At 40.3% G+C, this 27,490-nt stretch overlaps 1 protein-coding gene across 2 annotated transcripts; it reads right to left on the bottom strand.

The window, feature by feature from the left end:
* Positions 1-339: 339 nt before the first annotated feature.
* TRUB1 (TruB pseudouridine synthase family member 1) lies at positions 340-27,436 on the bottom strand. Of its 2 annotated transcripts, none has more exons than XM_071446096.1 (8): positions 27,226-27,436; positions 25,487-25,579; positions 22,181-22,236; positions 9,056-9,137; positions 4,732-4,804; positions 3,395-3,540; positions 2,251-2,307; positions 340-880 (listed from the first exon to the last, which is right to left on the bottom strand). In XM_071446096.1, exons 1-8 carry the CDS (start codon positions 27,365-27,367, stop codon positions 666-668), a joined length of 864 nt encoding a protein of 287 aa, XP_071302197.1. In that variant the 5' UTR covers positions 27,368-27,436; the 3' UTR covers positions 340-665. The 2 variants fall into 2 exon arrangements, with proteins under 2 accessions (XP_071302197.1, XP_071302198.1); XM_071446097.1 differs by having other exon boundaries at positions 3,401-3,540; positions 27,226-27,431.
* Between the last annotated feature and the right edge of the window lie 54 nt (positions 27,437-27,490).

The following is a 27,490-nucleotide window of genomic DNA, read 5'->3' as shown; positions in this document are numbered from 1 at the left end:
AATTTCTTAGAATGAAAATAAGTTTGGAACCAACACTTAATGTACCACCTTTTTGTAAGATGCAGGCACAAACCCATCATCTTCAGGGATTGTTTGTACTTAAAACTATTCCCTTAACTTAAAATATTAGCACCCTCATATACTGCATTCTAGGAATATTTGACTGGGGAACAACCTGCATAGGAAAAACTCTGGTAAAATGGATATATCCTAAAATGAATTTCAAGAAAGCAAATTGCCACACCACATTCTTGGGTCCTTTAAGCTATGAGGGACTTGTCACCATGGTATTCCAGGATTTCATTACCAGCTGCAAAGAAAGAGAAACATTTTCCGGAACACATTTATCAGACCTTATTTTATATAATTTTTTTATTGATGAATTCTTAACAGCAGCCATCTTGCACCCTGAAAGTTCTTTAAAAGTCTATAAAAATTTGGCATCAGTTATAGTGTGCAAGAAGGAAAGTAAACAATCAAGAAACACTTAGCACTGAATATTTTCAGTGCACATTCTAACCCCAGGAAACAAAAGAACCATTTCTCTTCTGTTGCAGTTTGTCACCTTCCCAGCAGAGACTTGTAGATTTACACAGGAGGCGAGACAATCCCAATCCAATCTTAAAACATCTCAATCATCCAGTCTTTTTCCTTGATCCAACTTATCACTTATCCTCACAGATCACAGCAGTTTCACCAGGATGCTCTGTCTTCAATTTTTTCCGAGCTGGCTCTCCCAGGAGCAGGGCTGTGCAGCGCTCCAAGGACTGAGCAATTTCATCAATTGTCCACTTGTCCTCGCGCAGGGCGTGCTCCTCCAGCGTGAACGGCCCCTGCTTGGTGCGCGTCAGCTCCTGCACCGAGGCGCAGGTGGAGAGCTCTGCAGCAAAGGAGGAAACAGGGATTGGATAAGCACATGGATGAACACTTCCAGCTCACTTAAAATGTATTTTTGTATGTATGCCTTTTACATTATTCTGCTTTGTTTGACAAGGAAGGTCATGAAGATTCATCACTCATTTGTATCTTCTTGAATTTGACCCAAGGATGTCCTTTGATTTCAATAACTGTCCAGTGTAGTAAAGAGTTCAGAATCTGACAGAAAGCTGTCAAGAGTTTTCCCAGATTTAGATCAGAATGGAAAGTGAGGAAAAAATGTTGTAAGATGTAAGCAGAACATTCTGCATTCTCAAGTGACCTTGAACTATTTTTCTACACATTTTGAGGCCTTAGCACTTCTTGCCTTCAAGAGGTATTTTTAACATTTTTATTCTGTGCTGCCTACTGGGATAACAGAAACTAAGATAAGGAAAAATAAAAAAATATATACAAATGCTCTCCTATGTTAAATAAATACCAGCAGGACATAATTGCATATCAAGAAGCTACAAAACATAACAGCAACAAGCACTGACTTGTAAGCACACAGGTACACTAAAATATTCTCTCCCATCCTTTCTGATGCAGGAAGGTTTTTATTTCATTTTCAATTTTTGAAAAGAAGCCAGCCATGGACAGACTTTATCTTGGTTTTCATTAATGGGCTAAACATAAGCCAGTATGCTCAGAAGGCAGTAACAGAAACTTGGACTTGCCTAAGCACAAATAACAACATTGAAATTCATAGGGTTATCCCACATTCCTTGCCTTCCTACAAATGTATCATTTAAAAAAAAAAAAAAAGAAGTTAGAAATGGATTATCTATTCTCCATCATGCAGTTTGATAGATACAGAGCACAAGACAAATAACCCTGTGGGAAAGCAAAACTATTCACTGTTCAGGCAGAGGAGAAAGAAAACACTCGAAAAATCATCACCAGTGTGGAAGTCTTTCCAGCAGATAGGGTTTATTATGTGCATGGTAATGTTCTGTGCAATCTGTTTTCAAAATGTGATGAATAATGTTTAAAAAGACAGTATCTTTCTTCTTCTCATCCTTAATCTGAGTTAGCTTTAACACATGAAAGAGAGGGGAAAAAACATCCCCCCCTTGCCTTGCATTATCTTGCTCAGTGCTATTGCTTGCTCCATTTTTATCAGCTCGCCCCCAAGGTCCCTGGCAATTATTTAGCCATCATTCCCCCATGCCCCTAAGGAAATTACCTGAGTATATAAAAACAAGTGATAGCACTACAGTTCTGCAAAATAACACACAGGTCTAGTTACTTGAGATATACAGAATGACAAATTTTTTCCATAAACACACACTTGTTCCTTACATTGTCATGCAGTTTTTTTTTCATGCCTACCTTTGCCAATGTCATTGACCAGGCTCCTGACATAAAAGCCACCACCACATTCAACATCTGGAATGTTAAAAGTGACATGGTAAATTGCCAGTGCCACGTGAAATCCACACAGAAGCCATGCCTCCACATAAATGTAAAAATGCGCTAAGCAAACAACCCAGTGATAAAATATTTATAGGATGCAACATCAATTATTCATCCTGGAACATATGTGAGGGTGAAATTGCTAAGCTAGACAGGAGGGAAAGCAAATAAAATGGCAACTGTACTAACTCACCAGAATTTAAGAACCTGCTATGGTATGTTAAGAAATGTTTCAGTCCTATTCATTTTAAGCACTTCAGGTTGATTCCATATTTCTAATGATGAAAGCAAGTTATTTCAAGTATAGCCTAAACTGACTGTCAGTGCTGCTGACAGGCAGCTCCATTAAAATTTTAAAATTCACCTTTAACTTTCCCTGCTCTCTCAGCCCTTCCCTTCCCCCTCTGCCAGTGATCAGCTCCTTGTCACCCAACCATAAAGGGCTGAAGTCACACAGCACTGAGTTCTGTCACTCATACCTGCTCATCATAAAACATCTGGTCCATCACAGGACTGGGGATAAACTGGGCAGACAGATCAATTCAAGGCATCATCCTGACCTTACAGTACCATTAAACATTCACAAGAGTATTTTCTGGTTTATTTATTAATATGCTTCTTAATGTACTACCCAAGTTTCTTGATGAATGACAGAAGGAAGGATAAGAACCTGCCTCCTCAACAAGAAAGGGGTCTGACAATAACTGAAACTGGTCCTGAGAGAGATGCCAGCAGGTCTGGGAATCTGTGTGAAAGAATGGCAAAGTGAAGTAAGCAGACCTGAGAGAGGAATGAGCTGGAGGTTGCAAAATCATGGACAGATGCAAATAATCCCCTGACCAGTCTCTCAGAATTTTGCCTCACTGAGAGATTAGATATAATCAGCTTAACTTAAACCAAAACACGGTGCTTTTAATACAAAGTGAAAGTCTCTGCACATGGGCTCACACCAAAATAAGTAGCTGAGTGAAATGAAACCCATTTCACTCTGTTAGTCCCATTCTGAGTGTAAATAAACATTAACAAGCTGGGAGCATTGCTCTATGTAATAATCTTTGACCTTTACCCAGCGTGAACAGTGGTGGCTGGAACTGCTGGAGAGAAAGGCTGTACACTCTCACTGGCCGAGCAGGCTTTGCTTCCACTGCTTCCCCTCTCTTCATCAGAGTTGAAAGCCTTTCTCCATCCTTCTTCAAAGCAGAATAGCTGATCAGACAGAGCATGAAAACGTGTGTCATATGGCTGTAATGGAACAGGCTTCCCATTCTCCAGATCCTGGTAATATTGTACTAGGGTAGCACACGTTTTACAACTCTCCAAGTACTCACAAAAACCCACAAAAACCCAGCAAGTGCTGCTGAAATCTCTTGGACACAGAATCATCCTATTTACCAGTAGCTACATAAACCAGAAAACAAGAGATGGCCTTGTATTTCTCTCTTGCTGTACGGATTTAAAAGCATTTTATCACTCACTTTGCAGTTCATGAAATAAAAGGGTTTCTATAAGGGTTACAACACTTGCAGCTGCCTCTAGCATGCTGTGCTCAGCAGTGAGCAGGGCATCCTCTGTTTCAGTGTTATATTGAGCTGAGCACTGGGAGTCACTCAGGCAACTCCTGTAATTCTACATTGCCCCTTTCCTTGTCCACACCAGGGTCTTTCCTGAACTGTAGCTGCCACGTTCCAGGATGTTTAGGGAACCACTACAGAAGCACAGAGACTGGTTTCACTGATTACATGGAACTTTATCCAAAGCTCCAACTTTGGTCACGACAGAATGATGACCATAAAAAAATCCAAAAGGATCTTGCTCACAATATTAGAGGGCAATTTGAAACAGGTGACATGAAGCAGAACACGTGGGGCATTACTGACCTTACAGGGCTCCCACTGGAACCACAGTAAGTGACACATGGCAGATGCAAAGGAAAGCAGGCTGGCTTAAACCACCATAAAAGCCATCTGTCACAAGCTAAGTCATGCACACTGCCAGCTACTATGGCTCACCTGACCAGATGAAATTTGCTAAGCTACAGAAGCTCAGTCATTAATCACTCATTCATACTCTAAGTTTTCAAAAAACTAATTCAAAGTCATTTAAGACACTTCCACAGAGATGTCAGTGAGATTGGAAGACAGAAGACAAGCCCTGCAAAGCTGTTTAAGACTTTGGCTACTTTACATTTACCCCAAACACCCGCAGACTCCAGGTCACCATTTGTGCTGGATCTTCAAATGGGCAGGACCTGCACTTGCAAATGTTAAACTCCTGACTGCCTGGCCTCTATCCTCTTGTCAAAATGTGTCTTAATACTTCTGAGAGAGCTGACTTCTGTTGGCAAGTCCTGACAGCCAAACACAACTGTCAAGGGTGAGTGAGTATCATGGAACTTACAGTGGGGGAACTTGCATGATGTCCCCTGTGAACTTTTGCAGAACATTTTCAAGATCTCCTTTTGTTACCTGGTCTGTGGAAAGAAAACAGTCAGTATCTTAGTATTGATTATTCACATGGCACTAATGGCATCAATCACATTCTGCAAGCAGACACAACTAAGAGTTCCCTCTCTTCAGAATTTAGATGGGGTGAAAAACACCAAGGAAAAGAGATAAAAACCAGATTGTAGGCAGGAATGTGAATTATCACAAAAGGAGTGGAACAAACTGTCCAAAGTGATCAGGACAATCTGGATACTTTCAGAAGGGCACAAATCCTCCCTAATGTTTTCTTTTGTAATTCCCCTCTCTTAAGGCTGCAAACTCATCTTTCTTGGAAACTATATAAAAGCTACAACATTTGGAATATTCTTATTTTTTAAAAAAGCACCAAAAGGAATAAAATGCTCATCTAACCCTGGGAACTTCTCTCTAAGAGAACCTAACTGCAGGGAAAAATACAACAGATTATTAGAGAACAAAACCACTGGTGTAGAAAAAGACTTTATCTGAAACAACACATCAAAATTTCCCTGTCAAACAAGTAACCTGCAAATGTACTCTGGGGTATAGTTATATATTAAGGCAATTTTACTAACAAAATTCTGTAAAAGAAAGACAGCTGGTTTAGGTAATGTACTTTCTTTTAAGAGTACACATAGACATCTGTCCCACTTTTATTGGAAGACTATAACCTAAGTAGCTGATTGCACTGGTCTTCTGAAGTTCTATTCAACAGAAATTACATTCATCCCTAATTGTTTTAGAGAGTGCAAACATAAGATCTGCAATCACAATGCACTTCAGTGCATTTCTACTGTCTAGGGTTTGACTAGCCCTGTTTTCTCTTAAATAATATTTAATTAGTATCATCCCTGCTAAGTCAACAGCATTCTGGAACATAAACCGACCAAATTTATTTTTCAAGCCTTTGTTGTATTTTGAAACAGATATTTCCTTGCAAACATTAAAAGCCAGATGTACTTCATGCTGTAAGTAAAAAAGATGAGATTTCTTTTCACAGCAGCTCTGGGAGATGATCCTGGGGTTCCTCACTTCTATAAAGCACACTCTGCAGCCTCAATGGCCCAAGCAGCTGTCCCAAAATGTGTTATTAACAGCAAGGTTGCAAAGCACAAGGCACAAAACTCCAAGATGCTGAGAGAGACCAATTTACATCAGAATACAGGGTAGGAACAACAAAATCAACTGTACAATAACCCTGAATCTTCTGGAGAGTTTCTTACACTGCTATTTCAATCTTGTTTCTATTTAGCAACATATCACAATAAAACTACATGGTGGAAAGTCAGCATGACCTGGCCCCATGACACTGATCCTTCTTGTGAACCCCAGGCTGCTTCAGGTTAAAATTCAGTATCTAAGAAGTAAGCATAAGTGCACCTTGGAGCTCTCCTTCCAATCTTCACCCCATGAACTGCATTTGTGGCTAGGGCATTTAATGGGACACCTGAGTTCAGTTCTGGCTCTGATCTCATATTCCCTTGACTGAGAGGTTACATGTGGCCTCTGAGGAAGTCACCCATGATACAGGCAAGCTCTGTCTCAGGAGAAAAAAAAAATCCCCATGTGAGGAATGATGCATTAAGCCATTAACAAACAAGAGTTGTGTCATGTGTTATCAAAATAAATATTTACAGATGCATTTGCTAAGATCTGGTGTGCTTTTGAGCACTGGTGAGCACTGGTGACTATTGACTGATTTTCCTGCTACAAAGGAAGGAAAATAAAGTTACCAAACCAAAAGGTGCCATTTTGCCACAACCTCAAAAAGCCTTCACTGAAGGGTGATTTTGCCCTGTGCTTGTTAACAAACTACTCCAAAAGAGAACACAAGAATTATCCATGACAGTGTACCAAAAGTTCAGCAAATGACCTCAATTCAGTCCGACCCAGCACAAATTATTTGAAAACAGACAAGCAGAATCCTGAAAGGCCTATACTTTTCAAATTATTCAGGTAGCTCTATTAAACATGTATTTCAGCATAATCATCAGAGACCTGAGAAAAGTCTCATTAATTTTGTTCTCCATGTCTGGATATAGCCTGTAGGCAGCTGGGAGGAAGTGGCTTTCAGAACACACATTCCTGTACACAGTTACAAATATTAAAAAAGGCCTACCAACATTAATGTGCTCAAAAAAGCATCTGAGGAATACTAAATGCTACTTGCTTCCAAAGTCAGCATCTGACAGCCTGGCAGCAGTATGAAACTTTAACCTCATTTCATGTGGAAATGCAAACTCCTTGTCTGGTAAGAAACAAAAAGCTCTGAGAAGTTCAGAAGGGGTTAAAAGCAAGGAGCTCTCTTCAGCACATCCTGACACTGTGACTAACTGTACAGTTTGCTTCCTAAGCTGCTGTCTAGGGACACTTTGAGGACTAAAATGTAACACTTCCTTACAGTTAATATAGCAGGCAACTTTCTGCAGGCACTTTCCTCTTATGTTCCAATGAAGTCACTCAAGAAGAGTTTTATACATTTTACAAACTGGTTTAGTGCCCTTTCTCTGCACTAAGGCCCAATCCTGGATGATGTTGGCACTGCAGGATTTATATTCCTTTGCTCTGCTTCTCCAAGGATCCTTGTAGGTGTCAAAATAAGACTGAAATTCAACTCAAATATCTGGTTTGCCTTCTCTTAGAGTACCTGTCAGGGTTAGAAATTAGGGATGGTGGGTCAAAGAGAGTATCCTGCAGAAAACCAAATTGTTTTGGAGAAGACACTGGAAAAGATGAGGAATACAAAATATGTAGGTACCATGGAGAGCAATAAAGGAGTATCCATACTCTTCTCTTTCTGAAGAAATCACATCTGACTGATTTGCACCAACATGGAAAGCAACTGAGACCAATGTCACGAGCATTTCTTTCAGCCATCACTTTAGGCAAAAGGAAACTGCAGCCCAAACAGCACTGCCTCAGCAATGCCAATGCTGCTCTTCATCAGACCATGTGATGAACTGGATCATCCAACTGATCTCAGTTTAAAATGTCAAGCAACTCAAAAAAAGGGATGTTTTCAAGCCAAATCAGTTGCCCAAGTACACAGCCTAACAGAAGGGTGGTGCACAGAAAGCACACACCACAACAGAGGTGGGAACTGCTGTAACAGGAGCTGCCAGGGAGAGAAACACACACAAAAACAACACTAAATTCTGTCTGCAGTAAACAGCACAAAATGAAAAAAGCAAAATTAGTGTTTCAAAAAATGGATTTTTAGACAGATAAATACCAAGAAAGTGAATCATCACTTCATTCAAGCACCGTGAGGTATTGGCAACTCTAACACCATGTGGATGCTCAGGCCTCCAGAAGCTTAGACACTTAGAGCTTGATCCTGAAGCATAAATAAATGATCCAACATCTCTGAATAACACTGCCTAGTAATTAACACTATTTAGAATATGGACAAGAAACTATGCTTGCCTGCCTCATGAGAAAAGGAAAACTGCAAAAGAAAGGAGATTGGAAGTGAGAAATGAAATCCAGGCTTTTCATCACACCACTAAAAAAGATTATTTACTTCATGTACCTATTACCAGAGTATCAGACGTGTAGAGTTGCTAAGCAACTGGTTACCTATTATTTTTTAATTTCTTTCCCCAGGGTTGTGAAAGAACTAATAACAAATACATTTACTGTGTTACTACACTGTTTCTAAGATGCCCAGCAAAGCCAGAGTCAGGATGAGTTCTGAAGCTTTATACCCTTGCCCTGTGCTCTGTCAGTCAGAAAATTTCATTTATTGAAGATGTAAGCAAGACCAAGATCTGGAAGATAGCCCTATGTAGAATGTAGTTTATGTCATCCTCATTAAATGTTAAGCAGTCTATAGGTGAAATGGTGTCCTAGAGGGAAGATCCAAGTACTTTATTCCTCCACTGGCCTTAAAGGGTTTTACTAAAAGAGGACTCCTGGGACTACACTGTGAGAGAGGAAAATGTTACTGGACACAGCACGTCATTTGTCAGCTTGTCAAAGATTTAAAATGACACAGTCCTGCCCAATTCTATTTCCTCCCTCCTAATCTAATGCCTGGTTTGTTTTTTTTTTTCCAGCAGAAATGAACACTTGTGTTGGGCATAATTGCATGAAGCTGGTTTGAATTATATGAGCACTGAAGTTGAAAATGAAATAATCTTAGTTTAATTTCACATTTAAACTTAATTCAGAGTCCCAAACATCTCTTCTGCTTTCCTAGGACAGAAACCACTTATGCCTTCAAATTACATTGAGTGTATAGATACATTTATGCTTACCATAAGGTTTTTCTTCAGTGACTTTTCCTGTAGCATCTAATGTATCAGTAGCCTTGCCCAGCATTCCAATGGCAGTGTACTTCTGGGAAGGAATAAGAGAGATTACTGAGTCAAGTCTTCAAGGTTATTTCTTAGCATTTTTTTTCTTATTTTTTTAAGATAAAGACTGCAACTACCAATTGCTTCAATTCAGAACAGGAAGAATACTGCCTAGTGGTGAATCCAACACCTCTGGGTAAGCAGAAGTCAAGATGAAAAAACATGGAATCAAACAAAAAGTAAATCCTGTGTTATGTGTGCCTGTGATTTCAGTTTTAGAAACCCAAGGAAGAAGCAACATGGAATCTAATTTTTACTATAAATGCATCAATACCACAAAGAAAATAATAGGGTATAACATCAAAGTCTCTGTGGGGTGTCATGTCACGGCTGAAGCCAGGCACAGAAGAGTACCTTCCACAGACAATTTTTCTGTTCCTTTGCACACTAAAAAAAAAAAAAAAAAAAGACACAAAGACCTTCACTTGTGAAAGCAAAACACCCACTGCCAAGACAAAGCAATGGCTCTGCCATGAAATGCAGGGATTTGCAGCAGCCTGAAGCCGCAGTTTTGAACTCCTGGGATCTGGTAAGGACCTTGTGACCAGCACAAGGAGTTCAAGGTCATTGAGTAACATTTCTGTTCATTTTGACTTCTCTGAATATTTGTTTCAGGGTTCTTCTCTAAAAAATTCTTCAGAGTGTCTGTAGTTTGCAAGAAGGAATCAATCTGACTCCAGGTCAGCAGCTCTTGTCCTTACATTTCACCTGATGCCCTCCTTTCCCACGTTTTCACCCAAAGAACTGCCATGCTCTGAGCATACAGCACAACCTGCTGAGGCTGACAGAGGCTCCCCTGCACCAGCTACTCCATGACTTGTCACAAGGCTGTCAGCACACCAAGTGACCATGTCACTGTAACATGAGTCTGAGTCTAGTTTAGGGATACCATCAGGATTACATCAGTGGTTGGACCCATTGCCTATCCCATTCCAGTCACCTCAACTTCCCTATGGTAAGTCCAGAAGCCTTCAAACAAAGCCTGGGAGAGAAAAATTGAAATGTTCTGCTATTTCTTAGTAAGGTTCCTGTGAACTTACTCCCACCTGAACTAATACAAATCTGAGGATGCATCTTTTAGAAGCTGGCTGACCAAACTCCACTGGAACACATCCAAACAGGCATAAGCAGTAACATTTTACTGTGAGAAGCAATGCATCCTGCTTCATGTACTTGCAAAGTACAAACAAGCTCAAGTAATAGCAGTGTAGGCATATAAATCACACCCACACCACTGGACTAGTAAGACATGCCTTGATTTTGTTCCATGTGACAACCTGCCACTTCAATGTATTTCTTCAAACAACTGCTGCAAAATGGAAGCAGCAGATATAGTCAGACAAAAGGCAGCAGAATGCAGACTTTAACATAAAAATAACTGTATTCTTGGCTTACTTCATGTGCTGGGTTAGGCTGGGAATACAGAGAATTTTCTTCATAGCAGCTGGTATGAGACTATGCTTTGGATTTATGCTGAAAACAGTGCTGATAACACAGATGTTTCCATTACACTTATTAAACTGCCTTTATCACATCCTATGAGTTTCACCTTTTTTCTGATTCTGTCCCCATCCCACTCCAAGGAGTGAGCAAACAGCTGTGGGGTGTTTTAGCTGCCTGCCAGATTCAACCACAACACCACACTGGGGCTACGTTTTCCCTAAATATTGCAGATGTCTGATAACTCTGCAAAATTTGGTATTTTACAATAAAATTCATCAAGTTAACACACTTCTGGAATGCATGAAAGAATAAATGAAAGAAAGAATGGATGAATGCTGCTCCACAACAAATATTTAAATAAACTTTAAGATATATTATCTTTTACTACTATATTAGCTGTTAGGACCATAAAATTGACTGCTTCCTGAGACATTTAATGATCTGGTTCTGAACATTTAATTGCACTGCCAGAAATACACTATTCAGCACCTAACCTAGAGGTTAATAAAAACACGTGAGCAGATCATCATTATACTAAGCATGATGAATGACCTTAGCAGTTCAGTAAAATTCTAAATCTGAAAATTTAAAAAGTCTCACTCTGTCTCCTGATCTTTCCAAATCAAAATATTCATACTACTTCAGTTTAAAAATTCTTTCTTTTCCTTTAATTCTGGTTTTGGTTATCTTGCTTTAGGCTATCTGTTACAATAACATGTTGTATTTGATCTGCCAGCAACAGAGAGACAATGTTCTCATCTGTTAATATGTAAACATGAATGGCATGAACAATACAATCCAAATCTCAATATTTCCCTTTTAATTTCTGCAAAAGAGCAAAAGGGTTTACAGTTTGTAAAAAGAATGCCCTTAAATGTTAGTCACAAATCCCCATTCCTTACAGGAGCCTTTAAAGAGTCACAAAATACTCAAGCCAGAAATGCAATAATCCACAAAGGAGGCTGTAAACAGGGTAGGAAATTAAGAATTACAGTTGGTTTATGATCAGTCTCTGGAGTGCCCTTGGCTACCTACAATTATATATCATAATTCTTACTTGCCACTGGACAAGGTTTACTTCCTCCTCTTTGATAGGGTGCAAAACCTGGAGGTTGTAGGAGAAGATACGAGTCCAGAATTATTTGTGTCAAAATTCAGTATTAACACTCTTTACACTCTCACTCACACTGCCCTCAGAAGCACCAATGGATTCTGAGTCATTTAATAAGTGTTCAGTGACCTTTTCTCACCTGTGTTGGCAATCATTTATTTCTTCCAGTTTTATGAAATACATCTAGGGGCATTCTCCCTGTACTCTCAAATTACAAATCACTGCAGGAACACAGACAGAAACTGCTCACAACACTCTGCCTTCAACCCACTCAACCCAAAACAAAAAAAGCAAGGTAGTAGGTGTTGCAGGCAGTGGCAAAGCCTGGCAAGTGCAGACTGTGACAGAAAGCACCCCTATATTGCAGCTCCTCAGAGGACATCCTGCCAGCCCACAGCCCCTACATCTTTGCCCTCTACTCAACTCAAGAGGTCAGGACCCAAATCATTTAAAGACTGAAAGCAGCATCTCAACTTCCCTATGGACTGCACAACATGCAATTGCAGCACATTAAAAGCTGAGATCCAGCGTCCCCAGTCACGACTTCCAAGTGCTGCAGCATTAATTCCAACACAGAAAGCTGGGCTGGTCCCAAAGCAGAGCCTCACAAGTGTACAACAGCACCCTGAGGACAAACAGACCTTTCCAAAACTATCCTGCAGCAGGGAATGGCTGTACCTCTCAGCCAATCAGAAAACCACTTTATTGAAAAAAAGAAAACCATTATGGCAAGTGAAACAAAAGGCAGCAAAGTGACCAGAAGCCCTTGAGTATAAGCAGCTCCACCATTCACAGCAGTGAGAAGAAAGCCTTAAGGAGATGCTTTACAGTGACAATCCACTGCACCCTGTCAATGCTAATGCACAAACTCTGTCACACTGACTGGGGGATGTGCTGGCTGCAACCCCAGCAAGACCAGACACACACTGAAATGCTTGGGTGGTTGTGCATGTGCACCATACCCATGACCAGAAAGAAATACACCATAAAAAGCCAGCACTGGATAAAAAAATAGGATTTCAGGAATCTATAAGAAACAAATTACAAACCTCTAATAAATCTCACAGGTCTTGGGAAGAGGAATTTTGTTTTAGTGTCACAACCACAGGGCACAGTCAACATTCTCACAAATAACAAACCATATGTTTACCATAATATTCTTAGTAAGAGAGTAGCTATAATTTGGCTTTTTTATTTTCATACCCAGTTTCAGAGAAATGCTTAGCCTAGCACAGACAGAGAAAGAATATCCATAAAAAGAGAGAGAATAAAGGCAAGACTTTATCAGCATGCATATTTAAGTGGGAAAGAGGAGGAGGAGGAGGAGGAAGAATCCCCTCCCATTTCAGGGGCTGCACAGGCAGCAGAGCTTTCAGCTGCACGACCCCACCCAGGGGGGCTCCAGGAGGCTGAAGCCCCTGGGCTGACTGCCAGGCATGTCTGCCCCACTTATCAGTGCAAATGCCAGACAGACCAGGCAACAGAGCTTCTCAGTTTTAACTGTTGAGACATCAAGGTTTTATTTGGAAAGAAGCCAGAAACTGGAAATCTAAATTATAATGTGTTTTAAAAGCTTTTTCATACATGGAGAAGCAACACTTTAGAAGAGCTAGACAGAAACACAAGTAATTACAAAACAAGGTCACCAGTAGCTGTCAGGAAGATTTTAAGATGGCTCCCACTACAAGAATTTCCCAGGCAAGCAAGCTCTCTGGAAGAGGCAGTTCATAAGAGTTCATCCAAGGATGACCCATTTTCTAATCACAGCAGCAACTGAACACAGAAGTGTAAAAGAAAAATAAATAAATTAAGGCTACAATCCCCTGTGCAAGAGACTGAAAGCTGGGAAAGAGAAGTCATATTCAAGAGAAACAGAAATTCAATTTATGTAAACTGATGTCTGCGTGTGGTTAACAAGTTTGAACATAAACAAACATAAAACAAGTGCTCTAGAGAGCCTGATGGAAATCAGGGGGAGCACACAGCAGGCAAGCACTGATCAGAATTAGTGCTCCTGTGCCAAAACCATTTGCTCTGCACTTACAGATTTGTAGACTTAGGCCACTGAGATAGTGAAGAGGCCTTAAACTCTCAGTTTTGTAATGACATTCAGTTTGTGTTCAATGATTTCTAAAGCACAAATAAACAGTTCTGGATTTAATATTTACAGAACTTATTTTGCTGTTTGTATAACATTAGCAGCTACCAGTGGTTTCCAGTATGCTAATCATCCACCAAAGTGGAGAAGTGCATGAGGTAGACAAATAAGCTGGAAAAAACCCCAAGGGTTGCCATAGTTTCAATTATTTTCCAAAACAAAGCACTCTCACTAAGCAGATTCCAATATATTAAAAGCACAGAGCCCTAATCTCTTAAAAGCAGGTTGCACAGAGGGCAAAATAAAGACTGCAGGATGAGGGAGGAGTTTCATGTTTTACAATAGAGTAAATTCAAAATTATCAAACACCAAGCATGACCTTTTAATATACATAAACATTTACAACTTCTCTACCATTCATTTTTTTCTCCTAAAAGAAAAAAGCTGACTTTGTGCTAAGCCGGCACTAAATTGCATTTAGTGCTGGATGCTGTAATTGCACTGTCACTGCTGAAGAACTATCTGATCTTTACTTTGTGGACTAACAGGATTTTCTGATCTCTTATGTCAGCTTATTTTAAGGAGTTCAAACATTATGGGATGACTAGACTTTCCATGAGAAGGAAGGACCAGAACCCCCTCTAACAGGAACCCAACAGAAAATACTTTGCCTGTAGCTCGGAGAAGCTTTAAGGCCTTAGCTAAAAACTGTATCAAATTTATATTTAGGAGTCAAAAGGAGTGCAGGAAAGGGGGCAGGTGAGAGAACAGTGCCAACAGTCACAGGAACACTGCATCACCTGAGACAGCACCAGGCCACACATCACCTACAAACACAGAGCAGGCTCACAACATCCAAGAGGGGATGCAGGTTAATGTGCAAAGGTGGCTGTTTGAAACCAGTTTCTTTATGCAAACCCTTCTGGCAACTGCTCTCTGTGGAAACCTCCCTCACTCATCAAAATGTCTCATGTTGGCTCTTAAATATCATCCTCAGCTTTAGTATCTTTATACTATTATATTTAGTTCCCATCATTCTAGTACCCATATCACAGATAAAACAAAATAAAGAAAGATGACCTCCAAATTTTCCAGGGAAACAGAGTTTTAAGGAAATAGATAATTCTCTGTCCAGAAATAGAGGACAGTCCTTCCATAAGGGTAAGACTTTATAGCTACATACAAAATCACAGATAAAACTGAATGCATGAAAGTCTTTGGCTGAATTCAGAAGCATTGATAAGGCCAATATGCAGCAAATTTTAAAAGGCAGTGCTAAGAGCATCTCCAAATTACTAGAAATGAACACTAGAGAAAACAGTGTAGAATGGCTAATCTAAATTGGTTACCATTCTTTTTATTTTCTGTTATTTTTGTGAAGAATGAGAAAAAAGCCTTGCCATGTTGCAGTCTTGATTTTATTAATGAATCCAAGCTAGAACTGCACATGAAGCACAGTCATATGCACAATTATAGAAAGGTCAAGACAGAAGAAAGCACCACTGACCTCGTGAATGGAAGAACAGGAAAATCACACCAGAATATGCTCTTAAAATATTCAGCATTTGGGGAGGAAAGAGCAGCACAATAGGTGCAGTCTCCTCAAGATTTTCAACAGTTTAAAAAAGAGTGTGAATATTAATAGAGCATGAAGCTGAGCTATTAATAGATTAGGCCTCTGGGGTGAGCATAAAAGAGACTTGAGCACTACACAGCATGTTCAGCCAGCTTACTAACAGTATTACTGCAGTACAGGATGGATCTATGCTATTCAACAGCTTCTTCTTCCACAACTTTGTTTCAGAGAAATTGGGCAGGGCAGAAAAGACAAGATATTAAAATCAGCCCCTTCTCCTATGATTTGTTACCAAAAAAAGCAGGTTAAAAAATGTATCATATGTTTTGCAGTGATGGGTAATTGAAGATGTTGACAGTGTGTAAGGCCATTCCATCCCTAACATTTCAGCCCTTCCCAATTCCTGCATCCCCCAATGTGCAGGCTTAGCATTCTCTCAGTGCAACTTCTTTTGTGCAGACACTACTTCAAGTTTTGCTAACACCTTCTACATATTTTCAAAAACATCAAAACCAACTTCATTCATGCATTTTCCCAGCCTTCCTTCTTGTAAGCATTTTCCTTTTGACAAAATAAGGAAGACAATCACATCGTCTTCAATGCGATTTCAAAAACTGACACTGATCTGATATATGCAGGCATTTGGGGAACAAGAAATTCATTGTCAATAATGTAAAATAACACACAAGACAGAAACCAGTGCCAAGTTTGCATACACAACAATGGGTCTCTGAACAAATCTCCTCTGCTCTAGAGAGCTCATGGAGTTATAGTACAAAGTTCTGGTTCTGCAAAAACCTTCTCAGGTGCCAGTAGTGGTTAAAAAACCCCATCAAACTATTACAGCAATTCCTAGATATAGCTGTTAAAGGCTACACACATTAAGTAGGATGAGTTTTATTAATAGACATCTTTGCACTGAGTTGTGCAAACATATGAGGAACTATTCTTGAATGTTTGCACAATAATAACAAATACCAGAACAGAAATGTCAAGACTTCTCTGTCCTATATTTCAGGAATGTAATATACTTCCTCAAAACAGTAACTAAATGGGTGAAATTAAACAACCAGTATGTGTCAGGAAGAACTCACCTAGCCAGTCTACAAGGGCTGAAACATATCCATCTGCCCATGGGTCAACATCTCTCATAAAACAGTAACTCCATCTCTAATCTGCCAGTCCTGCTCCTCAAGGAAAACCCATAAAACATCTTTCAAAACAAGCCTGGGAACTAAAATTCATAACTCCACTGGGTTCAAAAAAAACCTATGGACTCTAACAGAGATATTGGATTTCAGGCACACTGTGGTGTTATCTCACATTAACCCCTCCATGTGCCACAACATATCATTTACCAGGCTCTCTCCTTCCCCTAGAAGGATGATAACCTTATCATCTCCTTCTTCCCTCCTCTACCTCTCTTGTAAGAAAACAGGAATTTCTTTGGGCTTGAGCAAAGGCAAAGTAGTAACATTTTGTGTAGCTACAATCCATTTTCTTTAAATGAGCAAGTCACATTCTGCATTTTATTTGTTACCTCTGCCATCTCACTACAAAAAGAAATTCAGTCAGACCCTTGGTTATTCTGGATGGGATACCATGAACAAAGAGGTGTGAGAAGGTAAACCTGTGGCATAAACCAGAGTCAAAAATGACAAGGTGCTGCAGATGAAAAATTTCTGAGGGAAAAGGTTAAAGAGCAAATAAACAAAAAAAGACAAATACTATAATTTGAAAGCAAAAGCAGATGAACATAAGCATGGTGGATTTGAAGAATCATCAAGCTAGCAGTAAATCCTCCTTGCCTTGTGCCTGGGAGGTTGGCTGGTCCATTGTGAACAAACCCTTGCTGCCCAACTCAGGAAATAAAAGTGTTTTCTTAATGTGTTTTATTAAAGGAGGTAATAAAATGTAGCCTATCTTTGTGGAGGAGTCTTGGGATATTACCTATATAACTGCTTGCCCACACAGAACTGTTTGTAAACCATACACACAAGCATTACCTACTTTTTATTTCAGAAGTGGTCTGAAAGATACCTATTCCACTAAGCTCTAAACAAATCTGAAATATGATTAGTTTTAAAATCTATGGCTTCTATTTTAGATCTGAGAGAGGGCTTGCATATCCAAACACCTAGTTTTCTGTACCATAACAATTAGTCTAATAAAATAATTACCTCTTCCCAAAAATCCTGTCCTTCCAAGACAATGTTAAAAATATCAGAATCTGAAAAAGAAAACAGGACATATCCCTACTGTATGAATAAGTGGGTTTGGTTTCACCAACTCCAAAAGAAAGCACAACAAAGGACAGAGCTCAGCTGGTGATAGTCTAGAGACATTTTTAAGACTAAAAGTAAGAGCACACACCACCAAGAGGATCCTTTGAAAGGAAAGTCAACTCAATTTTCTTGCACTTGCAACTCAAAAATGAACTGGAGCACAAATACTGAAATACACTAAAAAGAAAAAGCAACAAACCAGCACAGTAAGGCTATTTAAAATGAAAATTAGAATTTCAAAAGAAATAGCACTTACACCATCATGGTGTGCATGTCAATGTGCAAACACACAAATGTTGGCAGAAGAATAGAGGTCTCAGAGATGCCGAGTTCTTATAAGCCTCCTGAAAACAGACAGATAGAGGAAATAAATCTATTGCAGCTTCTACTAAGAAGGGTCCAGAGGGAGCCCCACTGAATTACTGGATACCAAAAAGTCCACATGGGGCTTTGGTGTCTAACGAGCTGTAAACAAACAAAGTCACAAGCAAAGGCTTCATTAGTTTTGCTGCTTGTAGAACCACTGGATGTGCTTTCTGATGTGTTATTAATTCACTGGACTCACTGCCAAAAGATGCAAGCAAAGGACTTAATTAAAAAAAAAAAAGAATTCATGGAGAAAGCCTTAAGTATGCGAAGTTAAGGGATAATAAGTAAAAACTTGATTTTAGGACAATAAGGTAATCACAGGAGTTAAAGAAATAACCTTATTTATGGACACTTTGTTCTGCAGGATCTGATGCCACCCCTCCAGGGAAACAATTTTGCAATACACAGGCTCTAATCCCAGACTCACACTGCAAAAATGTCTCAGAAATTCTGCTAGGTGATTTGAACCAACTCCTGCTCAGACAAGCCCTCTCTCACACCATGCAAGTGTGACTGGCAAGATTTAAAACCTAATCACTGATCTAGCACTCATTTTCTATCCAGGATTCACAAGAACACAAATTTTAACTATTATATGAAGTGAAAGTTGTCACATATCAGGTCACAGATGTATCTTCATTCTGCCTATAATCTCTTCTTCCTTTTCTAGGCTTTGAGAACACTTGGAGCTTGGGTTTTACTCTACCCAGAGGTCTGGGGTGTTTTTTTTTGGAGAGATTCATTCTGGAGAAGCCAATTTTTGAGATCAAATTTTCTATTTTAATCAGTCATTGTCCAAGCTTGTGCCACCACCACAAAGTACTCAGGGAATTTCCTTCACACTGAGCACTTGGGGAGGGATTTTGTATGTGGACCATGGCAATAAGTTGCATCCTCATATAAAACCAATATACTCCAAGCTTTCCACTCATGGAGAGGCAAGGGCTGCAAGGACACTTTGATGGATGGTGAAGATCTTCATTCACACTATGACTAAAACACTCTTAGGCTGAACCCAGGTGCTATGTCACTGAAAAATAAGCAAATTAAGCACAGAACTGAAGTCTGAAAGTTTCAGTTATCCATAAAGGCTCAATGTGTTGGGAGACATCTCCTCCCCATGGAAAGTATTAGATAAATGAAGAATTTCATTGCTTAGTGCTTCTCATTTTTTGTTCTCTGATTAGCCCATGATTATTTCCCTCATTGCTTCTATGTAACAGCACATTCTCATAGATGAGACATTTTAAATGGGACTGCCACTTTGGAAACTGTGCTTCCATTCTCTAAACCATTTCCTTCCAGAAAAACCACATTTCTGCATTGTCTTTGAGACAGACAAGTCATACCTAGGACTGAATTGTTCAGAAACAATTTATCATAATAAATATTGGTCTACCCCCATCATGTTGATTTTACTGGTGAAGCACAAGATTTTTTTCTCATTCTACTCTATTTTGCCAACATGGTAAAAAAACCAAATATTTAAAAATCTTGAAGTGCAAAACATCCCAACAAGACCAAGTGCAAGTCCCAGAACAAGAAGAAAAAGTGATTCTCCCATGGAACATCTGTTAAATGTTCAGTATTTAAATTCCAGATCCAAGAGCATTCAGCTTCTCCCTCTTACTTGGAACATTTGAAACAACAAAAAGCAAACAAACAAATGCTAAGCCAGCTTGTACATATTTTTATTTCTAGACAAATATTAAGAATTCAATGAGAAATCTGGAACACTAAGCAGGTATTGCCCTTGGCTGTACATTTCTGTTTGTCTTGAGTTAATTCCTAAGGAGGTCAAACCATGAAGAACTCAGTTTATACATCAAGAGTAAATCTCTTTGCAGAACATGTGTGAGTTGCACACCAAGGGATAATGCTCAGAGCTGCCACACTGAGTCAGGAAAGTTTCACACAATGTTTGGGAAAAAGTCAGAGCCAGTCCAACTCCTGGCAGAGTCACCATATGGAGTTTACTGCAGTATCATACATTTTGGCCACTCCACATAGCTCTGCTGCCAGCAATGATAGACTGAACTGTTTCTTTACAACTGCATTCCTAGAAGCAAACAGTAAATCCTGGCCAGAGAGGGTCAGACAGCTCCTCTGAATCTTTATAATAACAACAGGAACAAAAGAAAAACATCACATTTCAACAAACACTTCAGCATCCAAAATAGTGGAAAAAAATTAAAGAAGAGTATAAATTCTAAGCACATGGCATGGAAAGCAAAAATATACTCAAACCTATTTACTCATGAATGTATCTCTTGATTCATTATGACTTGTCAGTGTGGTCAAAAAACCCAACAGGCAGACATCTGTGAGAGATCCTTCAACCTCCTTAAGCCTCAGACATTACTGCATACCTAATTTATTGAGGTACAAATAGAAAATAGGAAGGCAAAGACAGGAAATAATAAATGCTGCAGATTCCATACTTGGCATGGATGCCAGGTACCTCATACAGGAACAGCTGCAGTGGAAGAGCTGCTGAGCTCTGAGAAGATCCATCTTTGCTCACTGAAGGCCCAGAGCCATGTAAGGCCAGGGATGGATCTGCCTGGGGTGGCTCACCAGGCTGCCCCACTGCACATTGTCCCCTCCCTTGTCCCTCAGGAGCAGCTCTAAGCCCCTGTGAGCCACCTGGGAACCAGGTTTGGCTGGATAACCCTGTTATGGGCTACAGGAACTCACAGTGAAGTTGTCAAGGAACCTGAGCATACCCTCTTCTGCCAAAAAGGCTGCAAGTACTTCATCCAGCACAGCTGTTTCCACTGTGAACCTCAGCTTAAGAGCTAATTCAACTGCTTTACATGTTTTTAAATCAACAGTTTACACATTTAGCTGTGATGACTTAATTTAGCTGAAGTAAATCTATGATTTCTTTTAAAGTTCTTTCAAAGGAGGTGTCAGGTGGTAACTGTTCACATTCCCAGTGTAAGTCCAGCTGTTTACTGCACATTGCAAAACACAGATGCCTCTGAAATGCACTCATGTAAACCAGATGCAAACCCATTACAGCCAGAGCAGAGACTGGCACTGCCTACCTTGAGTTTGGGATCAGACTCTACAGCTATGTCCTTTTATCCTTGTTGTTTTCTGTTATCCTGGTTCTTTTCTTTTCTGTCAAATTATTTGCCTCTGAGTTGAACTGAAGACTGTCAAACAAATTCTACCTTTAAGCTATCAGCTCAGCAGCTGTAACAGATCTTAAGTGACCAGACTAGAAGAGAATGGGAAAAATGGCAGAACATAATGCATTATTGAATTTTCCTGCATTTAAGATGAAATTTGGAAGGTTTAATTGATTTCTACATCTGTCACTCTTATCTAAACTTCTCATGTAAAAATAATGGCTAAACCCACAGGATTTGACTTGTGAGGATGGAATCAACACTGGGACATTAATCTTGGGAGTACTTGCACTTTTTTGTGTATGTAACACCTACTGTCTGAGGGGTCACCAAAGTAAAATTAACACAGTAAAATTAATCAAAACCAGCAATGAACAAAATTTCTATCTGTCAAGGCTCTGGTCTGCATTCTCTCCTGCAGCCATGGGGCTTTTGCTACCTTTGGCTTCTCACATGTGTCTGTTTTTGGGTTTGTAGAGCATCCCTCTACAGCACCAGCAATGCAATCCAAAACACTCTAAATTCTAAAAAGTGCCTCTTAAGGCCTCATGGTTTTTAAGAAGACAGAAAAGAAACAAAGACCATCTGTTACTTCAAATAAATAACAATGAAGTTATCTACATATAAGGAAAATTACCAAAAATTGAACTGTCATCCACAACTACATCCCCAAAACATCAGTTTCAGTGCCATCTTCATTAGTTTTTCTTTCTTTTTTTTTTAGTACACTAAATAGTATAGAAATCTTCCTTTAAATGGTACTTTGGTATTTATTAACACTTCTCAGAAAACCGAGACAAACAAAGTTTTTTAAATAACCATTCTGGACATGAAAGTCTGACTAACACATTTCTGACTAACTGCAAAAAGGAGCTGAAGTGTACATCTGAGCTAAATATGCAGCATGGCTGACATATTTACATGTTGGTTCAGCTCTTCACTGACAGAAAAAAAGAAAACCAGCAAACAAAACCCCCTGCTAATACAAGATATTTTGCATTCCTTACCTTGGAACCTGCCAACATAGTCCCCAGCATTTTTGTTCCTTTTCCAATACCAACGACTGCAAAGAGAGAAGAAGAAATGCTACTTCAAAACAGCCCTGCAGTTCCCTTTTTCAACACCATTCAATACTAAATATTATGCTAGTCAGAAACTCAGCCTTTCATGCTCTGTTAGCATATGAAGAGAGTCAACACTTTTTTGAGAAAGCATCTCTGATGTTCAAACAACATAGAACTAGTGAAAGGAAAAAAGTCTAAAGCAAAAGATAAATAACCCTCATCTATTGTTAAAATACTTTAATTCAACTGCTACATTTATTTATCTTTTAATCACCAAAGAAATGAAGAGTGCTAGTAACATTGCCTCTGGTTTGATGAAGGTTATGGCTCACCAGTAATGAATGAACCCTTCATAGTAACCAAATAGTCCTTTTAAAGGTTGACAGTGACCAAGAGTAATACAGCCAAGACAGCATCACAGAATTGTTTATCAGACTTGCAGGAAGAAAGTAAAATAATCAAAAGGTCCAACTGCCTCTTACTGTGCATGTACAGATTACAGTTATTTCAATCTTAACACCAGTATTCTAAAAAACAGCATCAGTCAGCTTTTCATAAAAGAAAGACAGAAAAAGAGCTCTATTTTATATTTTACTTTAAAGCTTTTTACAAGATGCTTGCCTTTAAAATGCTTTCCTATTGATTTTTCCACATACAGCAATCCGAAGAAAATTTTAGAAGGAAATTAGTTTTGTGTACAACTCATAGAATGTGTAACAGCTTATGTACTTTATTTTAATAAAACCAGAGGAGTGAAGGGAGCTTTCAGGAAATCAGCTTCATGTTAATCAAGAGCCAGGATGGAAAACATCAAACTGAAAATGAACTTCGAAAAAAAACTTTTTTTACTTGTGTTCTAATGCTTCTCAGTTTTTATGCTCTGAGACCCATTAGATTCCTCCTTGTTCTCATTACCATTCCTCTTATTCCTGAGGGCTTTCAGTCACACATGTGCTTGTGCTCTCATGCATCTTCAGTTCAACCTGTTCCTGTTATTTGCCAGATAGGAAAGAGCTGCAAGAAGGCTGAGAAAAGGAGATAAGCACACAGATAAGACTTTCTAACCAAGCACTTTTCTTGTAACACGATGACATAACTGAACATAACTTCAACAGCTGAGCTGAAATTTGCTGGAGAGTGTCAAGAGAATCAATGGAATAATTTTAAAGAGACACTGAATGCTTTTATGAACAAGATACTAACAATCTTCTCCATTAATCATCAGCTTATGGAGAATATGTTATTAAACAGTGACATAAACCCCACATGAGAGACTACACTGAATGTAGAAAGATTTAACTGAATTTTTATTTTTTATACTTCTTCATGTTTTCTTCTACTGTAGAAGCATAATTCATTACTGCCATATGAAAAAAAACCAAACAAAATTCTCATTACACACCAAGAAACAGCAAGCTGGAACCACAGCCCTAGAATAAGACCAGAAGAAGATATTCACCAAGACCTGACCTTGCCTTTCTCTCACATGTCATAGATCACTGACCTCTGCCTCCAAAGCCCTTCCTCATCTACATTTGCTGTCAGTAAGAGAAATATAAAAGTATATTTTCTGATAAAGACCACTGCTCACCTGGCACACTAAGCAGGACTCTGTATCAATTAATTCCCAGGACAAATTTACAGACATGCAGTACATAAAACCTGGGAAACAGCAGTACAGATCATGAAGGGTATTCAGAAATTTAATACTTCTGTCATGCTCCTGTCCATGAGGAAGGAAAGCTTCCTGCTCCACCACTCCATCCTGAAAAGCAGCACACATATTCTGAATAACTTGTTTCTCTTGTATCCTTCCCTCTCTCCTCATTACCTTACCTGAACACACAAGAAATCTGGGCACATTCCCTTTCCCACTCCTCCCCAGTTTTGTCCCTTCCAATGTAGCTACCATTGATTTTTTTCCTGTATGTTTTGTATGGCAGTGGAATGAAAGATCCCGTGCATTTTTTCAATCCATCCACAGCTAATTAAGGTGATGTGCTTCTCTATCTACACCAAACACATCAAGCCCAAACACTTTTTGTCATGCCACAGAAGCAGGCTTTGGAGACCGCTGGGTATCAGAGCAGCTGGAGAAGCAATTAAAAAAGCACAAGTGATTTTGCTTCTCCTATGGATCAATGCTGTTGACTTTGCACAATGAGAAGCAGCATGCTCAAAGGGAACACCTGTGTAAAAGGAAAATGTCTGCTTCAGGAATGCACACTGAATTCTCTAGTGAGCAGCCACAGAGTACAGGAAATCCAAACCAAACCAGGCAGTGCTCCATTCTGACCCAACAATGTCACATTCTGCCAGGTTCACAAATGACAATTACCAGCTACAGACCTCTGGCAACACTTGTAGCAACCAACCTCCCCTTGAAACTGAATTCTTCCTGAGAGGTGTCACTCATGAAAACTCAGAGCATTCACTTTCAGGGTACACTCAAAGTTGTAGCTGTTTATTTTCAACAGCAAAAATGTATTGCTGTTATTTCTCCAAGCCAAGGAGAGCTACAAGGTTATGATCTGAGCAAGCTGTAGTCTCCATGTTACTTATCAATCAAACTGCTGGTGACAAAGTATGATGTGGGACCAATCACACCCACAGCTGAGGTTTTAACAGCAGCAATTGACACATCCTGTTCTTTACAAAACAAAAAAATTCAATACATGGATTGCTATCCAAATTAAAATTAAAAAAATATCTTTAAAGATTCTTCTTTATGAAGACAGGACAGGTACCCAAGTTTTTCTGTGCTGAGCTTCAAAAAAGCAGCAGCTGAATTGTTCTTATACATCTTTTTTTTGGTAAGTATTAGCAGCCCTAAAATCTCCCTCAAAATCCCACAATAGCATTACTTTGAGACAAAATAATTCAACAGATTATGATGACTATAAATCCCCAGCTTAAGTTAAAAAAGCCATCAATTTCTCAGGTGCTTTACAATTCATTACACAAGAGTTTGTATTTTACCACATGCAATAACCCAGAAATTAATTGAGGATTTGGAAGAGAGGAGAGAAGGCAGGGAGGAAGAACACTGCCTTCTGTTAAGAAACATGTTACATGCATGTAGAAGTACATGCACAGGAAATTTAACCTAGAGCATTCTTCCACTGTAATCAGTCCTTCCCCCAGAACCTGCCATGTGTATCCCAAATTGTTCCTCCACCTGACTTCATGCAGGCATGAAAATGTCTGCTGAAATCACATTTTGATGACTATAATTATGTTTTTCATTACCCAGAACTCCTGTGGCTGCGCTGTCCAAAGTTCCTCCATGTCCAATTTTCAAAACCTGATTTCTTTTGTTCCCTTTTGTTTGCACACCAGCTTCTGCAAATAGAAATTAAAAGGAAGCATTATAAAATAACCTCAGAATGTAGGAAAAATGGCACACATTTCCAGACTGCTAAAGAAAATAAAAATCAAATATTTAAACTATTAATTAGCAGTGTAGAAATTACTGTACTGCTGAAGACCAATGATTCATTTAGATTTACTCCTGTAAAGGTATTTGCAAGGTATTTTCACTTACATGCTAAAGAAGTCCCACACACCATTACAAACAGATTTTTGGAAAGTACCGGTAGCAAACCTGTGAAGTTCCATTAACAAAGCATGGAAGAACCAGCAGCAGAGTTCCCAAAACATCTACTACACACAAATTTTATGCTATATAATCTGAGCCAATTCTTCATGTATTTACTGCCTTATACTGGGACATGCTCATTTGCATATTCACAGCCCTATGGCAACTCTGCAGTGGACTGAACTTATTCACTGCTGCTTTCAAGCTGTCAGTGTCCCAACCCAGCAAACTTCTTATGCAGCTGGTGACCCCAGGGATTTTGCAGAATCCAATAACCCTTCCCATATTTATTAGTATTAAATATGACAACTGGTCTCAGCTCCTTTATCCATATCTATTATCTCTCCATTCTGGAGAGAACCTGATTCTTCCTGCCTACACTACAGTTCACTACAGAGTAAATCAGGCTAAGCACTCACTAGTCTGAAAGTATGTTCTCACTTCATCAGCAAGTGCCCAAAAGCCCAGACTAGATGATCAATTCCCCATACCCATTATAAAAAAAAATCTAGGCCACAGTCGCTCACACCTTTGCAATGATCTCACTTTTCTTTTTTCCTTAATACTTGACTGCTCAGAAAGAGCAGTTTCTGCAGACTTTGTCCAGGACTCTCAAACTTTTTGAAACACTATGGTTTTCCCTCCTTTGGCAATATATTTTAATGGCAATAGGCAGGGGGACTGCAGCAGAACATCCTGGCGGTGCTGTGCTGCAGAGATGCTGCTGGCACCGTTCTGTAGGATGGGCATACGCTGTCCCTGGGACCCTGCCCCGCTCTGTAAGCAGCCCGGGACCCCCTGCACTGTGCCCCGCAGGACTGGAGCTCCCTGCTGGGGCAAACCTCATCCCCATCCAGCCTCAGGGCTCCGTCCTGCTGTACCCTGGGCGGCAGCAGGGGCCTGCCACAAGCGGCGTGTGGTGAACGTGGTGTGACAGCTCACCGAGCAGTGCGACCAACGCTGCCTGCCTGGGACAGTCTTTCCTTAAAGGCCTCCAAGGACACAACTCCAGCACGTCCCTGCGCCACCCATCCCAATGCCTGATCGCGCTTTCTGTGAATAAACTCCTCCTAATGTCCAACCTGAACCTCCCCTGGCGCAGCGTGCCCAGGAACGGCTCCATTCTCCAAGGTGGGCCATGCCATGGCTGTGAACTACTACCAAAACAAACAAACGAAAAACGCACAAAGAGAAACTAAACCCCGCTCGCTCCGGTTTCCTGAGCGCTGAGCAGAGGGTGAAGAGGTTTGCCGAGTGTAGTGGTTTGCCGGGAGTTGTAGCTCCCGCTCCCCAAGGACCGCACACACCCGGCCCCATCCCACCGCCGCGCCGGGCAGGGCGCGCCTGGCCCGCACTCTCCGGAGCTGGCGGCCCGGCCGCCGCCGCTCACCTGCCAGCAGCCTCTCCTTGAGCAGGTTGAGCACGGCGGCCGAGGTGGGTCCCTTGGGCTTGCAGACGGCGAAGAGCCCGCTGAGCGAGAAGAGCTTGTCGGCCGCGCGGCCCAGCGCGGCGCCGCCCGCCTCCCCCGCCATGCAGCCGGCAGCGCGCCCGCCCGGGGCCGCCGGGAGCCGCGGCCGCGCGGGCGGGACTCGAGGGAGGAGCCGTGAGGGAGAGCTTTAAGGTCGCTTGGAGAGTCGCCGACGAGGGCATCGGCA

The sequence above is a fragment of the Agelaius tricolor genome, unplaced genomic scaffold, assembly GCF_023055355.1.
Source record: "Agelaius tricolor isolate 1412-34295 unplaced genomic scaffold, bAgeTri1.0.p SCAF_22, whole genome shotgun sequence".
NCBI classification, from domain to species: domain Eukaryota; kingdom Metazoa; phylum Chordata; class Aves; order Passeriformes; family Icteridae; genus Agelaius; species Agelaius tricolor.
This window is presented reverse-complemented; position numbering and strand designations above follow the sequence as displayed.